We start from the raw sequence: 12,542 nt of genomic DNA, 5'->3' as shown, positions 1-12,542 counted from the left end.
GACATCACGGGTTTTTTTCACCAGCTTGCGCGTGACAATGCAGGTATGTAGGTATGCAATCTGATACGGCGTCTCATGAGACCTGTCTCAAAGGTATTTTTAAAAGATTGTAATCATTATTTTTATTGTAAAAGTGATAGGCCGGCGCGGCTTCATTCGCGATATTTTTGAGGTGCAGATTCCCTAGAGTTGAATGCTCATTAGGCTGAGTATGATTCTCTCTTACTGAATAGAGCATGGCCTGTCTTGCATCGGAGAAAGGTGTCTTGGGGAAGGTTTATGATAGGCACATGATTGGCTTTGAGCCTTTCTCGGGGTTTGTAAACTAATCTTGCGTGTGGCAATGAAAATATTTCTATTGTATCTACCGTAATATTCATTCCGTGTGCTAGCCCTTCTTTAACAGGAAGTGTAGCTCCGGTATCTAGTAAACCTAATTCCCGAAAGGTGTGTACAAAGATGCACGATTTCGAAAACTTATGGGAGTGGATCTTAGATCTCCTGCCTGCCTTGGTTCTTATGCCTCAGATCGATTCACATTGTTTCAAGGGTCCTAGTTCTCCTATTGGTTATGATCCATGGTTATATGAAGTACCGGCACATCACACATATATTCGTAAGCTATATTCCATATGACCTCGTATATAAGTCTAGGCTTCGGTAAATACCATGGAATCTTCCCGGATAAGCTTCTTGTCGCCTTGGTTATCCCTGCCCTGCTGAAAGACAGTTAGCCAGGCAGCTACTCAACTCCATCTAAACCAATGAGAAAATGTGGGGGAGTTGCGACATACCGGCCTCATTGCCCTGTTTAATATTCGATGTTAATTAACTGCAAGCAGCCGCTTAAATCAGAACATGGAAATGAATACTCTCCAATAAGCTTACCTAGCTATAGTGCTGTACTTTTCCTACAGTGGAGTTTACCTCCAAGTTCCAACAAATGTATCCCTGTTTATAGAATTTGGAATTTCTATTTCCTATTGCATAGTGTTATGTTCGATGCTCGACGATGAAGGCTTAATATAGGGATATGGCCGTTTATCTGTGATCATGGGAGCGAACGGGAACAAGACGAGTATGAATTTCGTTAGAATGAATCAGGATATGTTTGGTGCTGTTCGATAGACACATACAAGAAGCTCACCGCCGTATTAATGTCTCTGCATGTCCTATTCACTTGCAGATCGTGAATAACATGCATCTGATTAACTACGTAGAGTAAAGTGTGTGCATTATGTGGCAGGGTGCTCTGTCCACTCCACGCAGCTGGAGACAGCCTAGGTGCTCATCCACTCACGTTGATGCATTAGCGAACTGGTGCGACAGCTGTCAAAATTTTGAAGGTTAGTGATAGAACTATAGAGACAAATGAAATCTCGTACTTACCACTCCATTATTCAGTCGATCTGTTCGTGTTATAGGAACTCTTACGTCAAGAGTCATCATTGCTTTCGATGGAGCTCGTCGTTTTTGTAATTAATTTGGATATATCATCGCTAGATTTATGTATAAATGACCGGCCGCTTGTGGACCTACGTCACAAACTTTATTATGGCAATATCCTAGAGTCTTCGATCATCGACTTATGTCAGGTGCTAGAGGGCTACACCCAAATTAAACAAGTATGGGGATTCCTGGGTTGTAATGCACCTTCTTCAGTGCGGTGATTTTCAATACGTTTTTTGTTTCAAGACATCGCGATCGACTTTGCATCCAATGTAGGTTCCACGGGTGGCCACTTGATCACATACCTCCGGGAAACAGAGAGTACTGGCGATTTTGAAGGTATATTCTCATAGGCCTAGTGATAATAAATGTAATATAGATCTTTGTGAGGATTGTTGGAATAGGTTGTGCTTGATGTTAGGATCACTTGGCTGCAGTACGTATATATATATAACCTGGCGAGTACACGTGTGGATGTCTCGGGGTCGACGAGGAGAAGCCTGTAACACTCCGGGTAACATCCTTTAGCTTATATACTAGCTAAGTATTATAGACCTTATAAACGTATATATATATATATGGAGCTTGTAACTACATGTATTTGCGCATGCCACATATCCGTATATATACGCGTAGATACTAGGTCGTAAGTGTACTCATTCAAGAACCTCGCGTCCTGATTCCACATTTATATAACTCTGGTATATATCTACCAACGTTAACGTACATCCTAGTTAGATTCGATTGAAGAATAAGCGACAATAACAACAATCGCAAAATGGGTTTGAGGGCTGTATATTGATTAACCGAGTGATAGCTTGTGACTCCAAAGGGAAACATTTTACCTCGAGATCCCCTTAGGGTTTGCAATAGGTTTCTTTGTTAGTATAGAAATTATGTATATGGGAGTGAATTTACATGCAGGATTTTTTGATTTAGCTTCTCTATCAGGTCGCATGATAGAGTTTCTGTGAACGTGATTCCTTTCCCTCTATTCCCAAGAGGTGGCGTTTCAACTTTGTATGATTTTGAGATCTATATATTAAGTTTGATAAACACACTATATCAGCAGAGCCTGTAATTGATTCCCTTAATCAATGGACTTGTGAGAGTTAGGAACAATTAAATTGCGAGAAATGATGTTTCATAAATAGCATGCGGTGGTGAGCTGTTGATATCCCATCTATAGTTGAATTAAATGCCACTGGTGCTCTCCACGAGACCGTATGTTCAAGACATAATGAAGGCCTGGGCGCTGTTGATTTCTGGCTTCCGAACATTGGAGAATATATTTGGTCCTCTTTATACTTGCGGTGAAATTAAGTATTGTCCCAATTGCGCTCGCAACCATTCAACCCCACCAAACTTAAGACCCTATAAAACCACAACCAATAGCTAATTTAAAACCAAATGTATTAAAGTCAGTCATTTTTGTGCTCAAAAGTAATTATCTCCTGCTTTAATTATCATGGTTATGGTGGCGGTGGTTGGTGGCCTAAGGAAATGGTGAGGTGGCGCTAGTACCGGTGTTACGATGCTGGTCAATTTAACATCTCGGTCGAGTGAGGATCTGTGCTCAGGACACCTTAGGTCACGTGATAGAATCTCGTTCTAAGCGTAAGAAGACACTGGGAACATTGTTTAATGGAACACGTATCATTATGAATCCAGATCTAATATGTAGTGAGAAGCTAGCTCTATTCTACTAAACACCGTTGTATTGACTGGTTTACACCTTAGCATAACATTTAATGTTGTATATGATACATACATGTAGTACATGTATCGATAACGTGATGCTGCCACTGAGGTGGCGGTTACTTACACAAAATCCTATAGATGTAGCCTCTCAGCGAGCATACGTCAACAAGTTACTAATTTACCGAAATTATGTACGTGACTCTGGAGTATAAGTTTTCTCTCCTTTCGTATTGAACACATGTACACGTAGTCTCGCCTATCACCTTTTAACTGCAAAACAGCTTGCCCGATCACTCTTGAACCGCCTTGCTCCCCACAGCTCCTACACAAAGCTCAGAGGGTCTGAATAGCGCGGAGATGCACCCATCACATTTGCGTTATCCCACCATGGTGGCCGGTGCGGAATGTGGACCAGGCCTTAATAGCAGGGACCCAACAGAGCAATCCCAAAGCCAACAGCCCTCCCCGACTGCTGCACAGGCAGTCCAACAGACCTTCACACCGAGACCCCCTGAGCACTCAGGTCGACCCGGGCCCCTGCCTCGTCATCCTGCAATCCAAAATCTACGACGATTCACTCAAAGAGCACCATATCGTTTATCAGAAAGACGTGATACTACTAGGCATTCTAGTACTTATTCACTGAATTCATTAAGGATGACATATCGACAGCCTCTAGACACACTTCCACTCGAACACTACAATATTTACCCAAGTAGACAAAACCAAGAGGGTCTCCGGGACGATACTGATCAAAATTATCTTGGAAATTATACCCAGATACAATTTAATACTGCGAGTGTATCACGCAATGAGGTTCCTGCACCTGGGGTATTGCATCTGGCTAGCCTAGGATTACAGACATCTCAAGTCCCGGAGAATACAGATTCTCCTTTATCTTTAGGACTGATGACTTTCAGAGTGGAACCAAATGGAAATTCTGCTGTTGTTATTAGACATTCTGAAGGGCATTTCCAACCGGGTGAAGTGATCGAATCTCAGGCCGGGCTTGCATCATGTTTCGAATCAAGAGTGTGTCCGATATGCCAAGAAGAATGGATTTGGAGAGGATTTACTCCAGCAGAGATGGCTATCTTAGATTCAAGTGGTGCTGAGTGGGAAGTCGCTAGATTGCCATGCGGACACGCATTTCATAGTGCTTGCCTTGCTGTTTGGTTCCACGAGATAAGTATTCCTGTGACATGAAGTTCTCGGGCTTAGCTAACTCTTTGATTCTCACGGAAGTCCTAGTTGTCCATGTTGCAGAAGGCAGTACAGGTTCCGTGAGTATCGATGGAGTGAATTATTTTGCTACGAGGGTTGGCGATTGAGATATAACTGGCAGGGAGATCGTGAAGATAGCAGTGCAGATGCTTATCTTGATGGGCACCCACATTACCCATCAATTTCAAGAAGGGTTTCGTTCACTATCCGTAGTCAGAGCGAGGAGCAACCTAGAGTCACGTATACATCAGACCCAATACAGGCGTCACCGTTGCCCCCCCAGAGAAGACGGCATCCAAGCTGGACGACACTCTCTTCATCGGGAGGGGGAACGGTGTTGAGAAGAACAAGAAGGACATCTCGCTATGTATCTGATACCCTGAATGCTTTAGGGGAAACTTCAATGGTCGTATCGCCTGAGGAGCCTGCAAATGGTTCTATGACTGATTTCTGTCTTGGAGATCTTCAAGCCCTTACACCAGACATGATTTTACACGAACCGGAATACTGGAATAGGTATGAGATCGAAATTGGCGAGGAAGGTGAAGGAAGTCGGATACAAGTATGCCCGAATGATGGAAGTTCGTTGAATGGATTAAGCCCAGGATGGCCTCACTTTGACGCATATATCTCACTTTCTTCAGTTGAACAAGCAAGAATAACAAGACGGTTGGGCGAAGCAGGAGAAGAAAAAGAATCGCCCAATAACGAGGAGTTGGAAGGTTTTAACACGCAAATGAATGGTTCACATTCTCCTTTGAGCGAAATCCTGAGGCAGTGGAATACGCGGTCTACAGTTGGCGATGTTCTTCGTGATTTCCACATAATAATTGCCTATGTTCTTGAGGGAATGCAGAGGTACGAGGCAGGAATGGCACCGTGGCCAGGCGTATCTCCAAACTTTGACCAAAATACAAGAGATCTCTGCCAAGAAGATATTGAAGGAAACATATCAATTACCAGTGCATCACGTCGTGTTCTTTCTCTTCTTGAGAGCACAGGTATCCCCGGGGCATCCAGATCTGAGAATCCAGCACTTGGGAGCGTTACTCGGAGAATCTCGAAGATTCCTCGACTCGTGAAGAAAGATCTTAAAGTCGAAGCCCCAGCCGATAAAATGATGATGGCGTCCGAGGATGCCACGTTTGACGATTGGGAGATAGTTGACCAGGCTGCATCCCACCAAGACTCTCAACCCACCTCGAGAGTTATCGAGGCCGAAAAGACCAAATCACCTAGAAAGGTTGCGTCTTTAACTATTCCAGGGCAAAGGGAAAGTGTACCCGCAAAGGAAATTTGGATCTCGAAGATTCTAGGAGAAAATAGAGGGGCAAGCTCGTCTTGCAGTCCTGAAAAAATGGAGGATTCCAGTTCACGAACAATTGAACCTGGGCACGTTGCGTCAAAAATCCCGATTCTTTTGTCGAGGCCTGGCGGGGGGCACTCATTAAATCCGAATGTTGAGAAGATGGGACGTTCTCCTGTGCACAAGGGTGTGGAAAATTCGCCGCTAAGTAGCCAGAGGGGAAGACTCATGGCCGGAGAAATGCAAGTGCCGTTAGACTTGCATTTCATGAGGGGCAGAAAACCTACCCGAGACTGTAGTCCGTTGGCAAAAAATTCCATCTTTAGAATTACTAGTCCAAAAAAAGACAACACCGTTAGTGACTTTGAGAAGGATGAGACAGACGATGAGCTTAATGAAAAGAAGAAGAGGAGCCGTTTCACTTGAACTTGAACCGGTTAAAAATGAGTGTCATGTTAATAAATTAACATCACTGCACTTGTAGAGGTGATTATGAGAGTGTTAAACAGGTACACATACATACTATGAAGGTGTTCTGCAGTCTCATTGTTCACAATAGCATAATGTTATCTTCGGGGTTTTTGCCCTAGCTAAGCGTGAATATAAGATTTGCACTGAGATAAAATATCGTATTCATATTGAAGTGACGGTCCCATGTGATATTTGATTGAATGATGACCTATATAAACAAATAGGGCCAAGCCCGAATAAGACGACAGGAAATATATAACTACAACAATCAAGCTGTACAGGCACCCATACCATTCCGTATTGCAAGAGTCTGTCAAAGACAAGTTTTATCTTGAAAGGGTTAGGAATTACCAGTTACAAAAGGCAAAACAAAAGGAAATAAAATAAAAAAACAACCAAACTCAGTCTCCCAATTCAGCCACCTCGCTTTACCAGTCCAATTTCCCATCAAAAGCCAGTCGAATCCGAATCAAGAATCACAAGACCTAGAACGCCAAAAAGCACAGCTACTTTCTCCTCCAAATCCCTGCCCATAATCGTCAACTTGCATCCTTCTCTACTCCTTCTATAACTGCAACCCCCGCACCTTCCAATCCCTCCCGCACAGCAGCCACTACATCTACCGGTGGCCCATCACGCGAATGCAAATTACCTCTTCCACTGGCCGAAGAGCTCCGACGCGAGTGCTCTGTCGTGATCTGCGACAGTGTCTTCTTCGCTCCTGTAACAGGTTTTCGGGAACGAAGTGATCCCTTCGCATCCACATTCGCGACGACAACAGTACTCGATGATTGGCCAGGGGTGGAAGGCGCACCCGGTTTCTCCTCAACGGCATCAAGTAAATACCACCTTAGACCATCAGATAGTTCAAATGGGTTCTCGTCATCGATACTTGCGCCGTCCGATGAGTGCAGACTAGCACGATCGGGCGGCAGCTGTATCGATGCCGAGGAACGAGAGAGGTCGACAACACGATCTTCAATCTTGGTAATACGTGCGAGGAGCCAATCTCGTGAACGAAGGTTATGGCCTGTTTCCTCTTTGAGGAAAAAGTGGGGTGCGCCGACGTTGAAGGCGGCCCATGGGCGGGTCGCGGAGTTGCGTGTAGGAAGGAAGAGAGCTAGGTCACCTGATTTGAAAGATTTAAACGCGATTTTCTCGTTGGCTTCATCGCGGGAGCGGTAGTATTTCTCGCGGTAAGCGCGGCACTGCTTCATAAGCTGGCGGCAGTCGTTTTCAACCTTCTTTACTCTGCTAGTAACGGTGTCTGCGAATGCGTCTAGATCAAGGGAAGAAATGTTGGTAAGATATGCGGAGAAGGCTTCATCCTCAGCGGAAGAGTCTGAGTCGTGCAGCCAATAGAGAAGAGATACATCTTCGGCCGTGGCAGGTGGGAGATGTCCGGATTTCTTCATGGATGCGGACATGTCGTGGGATGAGCGACTTAGCACGGCGCTATCGCTGTTGTTGCTTCGAGTGACCTTCACGATAGTGGTACTGCCCTCGTTCCTAACAATCCGATATCCGAGCGCCTCCAGCAATTGGATTGAGCGGATATTATGTGTATACAACCTCTGGGTAAGATCCTTGGCTTTGATGCTTCTGCTTTCTAGTCTCCTCTCCAACATTTCCTTCTCCTTCTCGACTGTCTCACCATGTTCCTTCACATCCTCCAATTGTCTTGAAAGATCTTTACACCGGTCGACACTCTTCGCAATTAGTTCTTCAATTCCGTCCATTAATTTGCCTAGATCATTTGGCGCAGTCTCCCCCCCAAACTTCTCGTGTGCCCCCTTCACTCTACCTACTAGACTCTCTCGTTCCAAACTATCTTTCTTTGCATTCTCCAATACTTCCTTCATACCCTTCATCGATTCCTCCATCGCACGCACACTCTCGATAAGTCTTGCATTCTCACCTTGGAGTCTCTCGACTTCCACGCTAGTTATTTCCAACTCTCCTTCGAGACTCTTAATGCGTTCCTCATCGCGATCAAGCTCTTCATATGCTTCCTCAATTTTACCTTTTAGCTCCTCGATTTCTTGCTGGAAAGCTTTACGCTCAACGATGTGTTGCTGATCCAATGCCTCCAAGTTTGCGACAAGATCACGCTTGGTATCATCAGCGCTTCTCATCCGTTCGCTCATCTCCTTCTCACTCCCTGCATGGGCTGCGGCCTCCTTCTGTAGCCTCGCGGTAAGTTCCCGCTCTGCCACAAGCTCTGCTTCAAGTGTGGTTATACGGGTCCGATCTACAATATTCTCAGAGCTTATTCGTCTCACGTTGACTGGGCTTGTGGGCCCATCATTTGGGAAAGCCTGTTGCGTGAGTTGTGGTGTATTTGATGCGGACTGCGGAGTCTGTGAAGGGGTATAAACATTCCCCGTGGTTGCCCTAGCTCTATGGATTAGGTCCTCTAGCTTTCTCACACGGCTTTCATAACCTTGCACACGTTGTTGCAAGGCCTCCTTCTCCGTGCGCAGAGTTTTGAGTTCTTCATCGCCATGAGAGACATAGAATGAGCCTCCACCTGTGTTTGTAGCCTCGTGTATAGAGCCGAACTTGAAGCCTTTTGGGCGTTTCCCGCCGTGTTTTCTTCCTCCCGTGGTTTGCGGTTCATCTAGTTTGGTGTAGAGCCCCTGGAGATCTTTCCATGTTCCTTCCATCCCTTCCATTGTCTTGAGCATTGTAAGAAATGCTTCAATATCTGCACGGTTGATGTTTGGTAAACCTCCGCTCGCATCGCCGCGCGTGGTCAGCTCTGCACGAACAACCCCTTGTACGCCGTCACCACCTTCAAGGCTGAAAGGTAGGAGAGATCCGGTGTTCCGCATCCACTTTCTTCGTCGCTTTTCTTCATCTTCTTTGATATTCGCAAGATCCTCTGCAACGCGTTGAGAATCACTGGTGAATTTTGCAGACCATTCACGGCGGCGAACACACTCGATAAGAAGAGAGCCATAGATACTGGGGAAGCGCGTGATGAGGGTTAAGAGACGGAGGGAAGCGTCTTCAGCGAAGGTACTGTCAAGAGAGGTGAGGGCGGGGTTAACAGGTGCACAGAGAGATTGAATGTGTGCAATCGTTTGCAGATGAGCAGTACTTCTTTCAGAGGCCTCGTTCTTTATTACGTTAATTAGGGTTCTGTGAAGCGCGATGATAAAAAACGCGGATTTGGATTTGGATTTGGATTAGTTGGGTCTACCTTAAGTTTGACAGCCTCCTGCAAGACTCTCCCTACATCCCCGACTACACTGACCAATCCTGGCAGATACTCGGTCGTACTAGCATAAGCCCTCTTACTCGCTGTAGAGATAGCTCTTGGCCCCTGCAGCGTGAGCACGTAGTCATAATCCGTCTTTACCTTCTTAACTAATACCTCTATCTCTCCAATCAACATTTTGCAATTCTCCGCCACCCCATCCCGTTCTGCAAGTTCTTTTTCGCGTTGGATCTCTCCTTTGAGTACCTGCGTTTGACCAACTATATCCTCGATTGTCTCGCTGAGTTCAATCACATCCTTTTCAAACTTCTGACTCAAGCTTGAGAGGGTTGAGGCGGCAAGCTGGACATCTTTTATGGTGAAAAAGTCCGCAAGCACCTTAGCTTCCTGCTCTTCCTCCAAGCCCGTTTGATGATATCTCCTCAACTCAGGGTGTACCGGGAGGCGAGTAAGGACACCCACTCCGTCCTCCCACTCGGCCAAGACGCGGTCCTGGTCCACGAGGACTCCTTCAGCCCAATCCCGTAGCTTCCCTAACGAACTGTTGAGAGTTCCGGAATGGTACTCGAGATTGCTAAATGCGACTTTGACGGCCTGGCGTATTACCACAGTCCCTGTGTCGTTCTCCGCAATCTGTTGGGCGAGCATCTGGGCATGGCTCAACACGCTCTCACTCCAACTCAAACGTTTTTTAAATAGAGAGCGCCAGGAGGAAAGCTCGGTCTCGGAATCAAGATTCGTCGGAAACGGGGTGGGTATTTGAACACGGGGGATCGGAGATGTGGGGGGCGGGGGAAACGGATGTGTGAGGTGTCGACGATCAAACAGGTAAAGTTCGCGCTATCATAATATTAGTTAGTGAGCTAGCTGTCAGTGGGATCGGTGGGAGCCGACGAGAACAGACCTCCTGGGTGAGGGACGCGGGCTTGAAGTTTGTGCCCCGACTCGTCATCAAGATCTGGCAAGCCGGGGGAAGAGAGATCTTTGAATCGATCCATTTTCGGAGTTCTTCGACGCTACAGAGAGAGCTGTTAGTTTCAAAGCTCGTAGCTATCTGTAGCTCAGCACTCTAGCTAGCTTGGACAGCGATAGAGGACGGAGATGCTCACGAGGCGAAGGATCCGGATTCGGCTTGTAGACACTCTCCCGTATGGGCCGTATAAATTAGTATCGGCATTCCTCCTCACGGTGGAGGTCCGGGTCCTGTGCTGTGCCCTTCTTCCAGTTCGGTTTATGAGTTGTGGCTATGAGGATAGGTCGTGATACGGTGAATAAGACCAATATGTCGTGTTCTACGGCGCGAGGGTGCTTTACAAGAAGAGAGGAGAATGAGAGAGAGAGGGGGGGGGAGATTAAGATAAAAAATACAAATAAAAAAAAGAATGCTCGCCTTGTCGGAACGCCACAGGTTGGCACTGATTTTGATTTTGACAGGCGATGAGAGGTGAGTAAGGTTAAGGCGTCGACAAGTGACGGTTGTCGCCAAGATGTCGCACGTGAGCTATGATGTTTCTTCACTGTCCCATGGTGTTTATCAAGTGCCACCTGAATCTACAAGGAACAGCTACAACAATTATATTAGGGCATACATTCATTGGAGAGACATTATCATAGTATCGCCAGCGTGGAGCTCTATCTAGCACGACACCTAAAGTGTTTTATTTACATATAACTACCGCTTTAGGCAGTTGTGATACAGGATCTAACCTCCTACAGCCTCTGATCTTCCTTGCCATTTCCTATTGCGGTAATCATAATTGTATTAGAAATCTTCGCCGTGAATGTTGTGCGAATTAGCCGTCAGATTAGATTACTATAATATGGCTGTTGTTCGAGTACCTGTTATGCTAAGACCCTAAATTGTAGGAGCAGATCTTTCCTCACGCTAGCTTTCTATCAGATGGTCGTTTCAGGTCGGCTGCCATTCGAAAACAAAGCCCAGACGTTAGATGACTAATCAGAGTACTAGACTAAACATGTGGTGTCGTGTACTTTATAAATTTAGGATACGTGAAACAAAGCATAATCATAGATTTAGTTTGGCTTCTTCCTTCTTTATCCATTATGATACGCCCATGGTATGGTTGAATAGAGCTTTCATCGTTCTCGTTATATATCGAGCAGTCTTCTATCTCTACTACCTAGGAAACTACCCGTGGATACAACAGCCAACAATGTGATTGATAGGGTCAGTCACATAGTGATACAAGTGCATTGGCACAAGACTTCTACATTTACCCCCAAAGTCGGTTCATTTGGGAAGTCAAGTTATACCGGAACATCACCAGTCCATTTAGAAAAGTGCTCATAATCGAGACGGCCTTAAGTCAATTTCCAGCAAATAAAGAACGGTGCAGAAGCTAGCTAACCAACGTCAAGCCTTAAACACAACATAATGTGTACTCATTACTCGATTCAAAGGTTCATCGTCAAATGAAGAGTTGAATCTTCTCAGTCGGACGGAGAGCTAGTCTTAAGCTGCTGAGATCTAGGTGTTTCATCGGCAGTGGGATATGCGGTACGTACTTTATTAGCAAGGATTTACCTTGAAGCAGAACGTTTTAAATAAGAAGTAGAGGGGGGAACATTACTAAGGGAAAATCATTTTGCATCTGCTGCAGATTACGGAGTTTATTGCCTCCTTGAAGCTCTTTACAAATTATAAACATGGCCCAAACAACGTTCCAATCCCCTGACTCTATGTGTATCGAGGAAGATATGTTTCGCTTAAGTTCGATAGTATGGACTGCAATAGAAAGTCTAAAATATCTCTCCATCGAGTATAGCAGCGATTTGTGGTACTGGCGGCTTGGCGGGGTCCTATTGTACTCAACGCCAGCGCCGGCGTCATGCAAGGCCCGAAGAGAATACTACATTTAAGTACCAGTGGCAGTATACGCAGAAGTGGCAGTGCCGAACACCCTCTAAGCAGCGTCACGGAATAACATGGCAATATTACGTACGCGATAACGATGTTTTTCAATACTTAGGAAGGATATTACGGAAATGCCTTTATAGCATATTAAGAGAAAAAATATGTACACGGAACCAGTCAGCAGAGCTTCTTGCAGCATCTATAACCCACCGCTGCTATAAATTCCTAAAAGAAGGGGGGTTGTCTAAAAAATGAAATTGCCTAATAAAGGACCGTCCGAGGTTGGACTAGGG

The 12,542-nt window shown here is 45.5% G+C and overlaps 2 protein-coding genes across 2 annotated transcripts; one reads left to right on the top strand and one right to left on the bottom strand.

Moving 5' to 3' along the window:
- Nucleotides 1-4,407: 4,407 nt before the first annotated feature.
- Nucleotides 4,408-6,106, top strand: H6S33_006691 (uncharacterized protein; the record flags this gene model as incomplete). Its single annotated transcript, XM_044838388.1, has 5 exons — nucleotides 4,408-4,433; nucleotides 4,496-4,572; nucleotides 4,637-4,708; nucleotides 4,767-4,955; nucleotides 5,019-6,106. 5 exons carry the CDS (start codon nucleotides 4,408-4,410, stop codon nucleotides 6,104-6,106), a joined length of 1,452 nt encoding a protein of 483 aa, XP_044689509.1.
- A 584-nt stretch (nucleotides 6,107-6,690) lies between these two features.
- H6S33_006690 (uncharacterized protein) lies at nucleotides 6,691-10,551 on the bottom strand (the record flags this gene model as incomplete). The annotated part of the gene is made up of 4 exons (XM_044838386.1): nucleotides 6,691-9,273; nucleotides 9,357-10,214; nucleotides 10,279-10,390; nucleotides 10,484-10,551. 4 exons carry the CDS (start codon nucleotides 10,549-10,551, stop codon nucleotides 6,691-6,693), a joined length of 3,621 nt encoding a protein of 1,206 aa, XP_044689508.1.
- Nucleotides 10,552-12,542: the final 1,991 nt, after the last annotated feature.

Source organism: Morchella sextelata, assembly GCF_020137385.1.
Source record: "Morchella sextelata strain SCLS chromosome Unknown scls_21, whole genome shotgun sequence".
NCBI classification, from domain to species: Eukaryota; Fungi; Ascomycota; class Pezizomycetes; order Pezizales; family Morchellaceae; genus Morchella; species Morchella sextelata.
The sequence above is the reverse complement of the archived record's forward strand: the minus strand, read 5'-3'. Positions and strand labels throughout refer to the sequence as shown.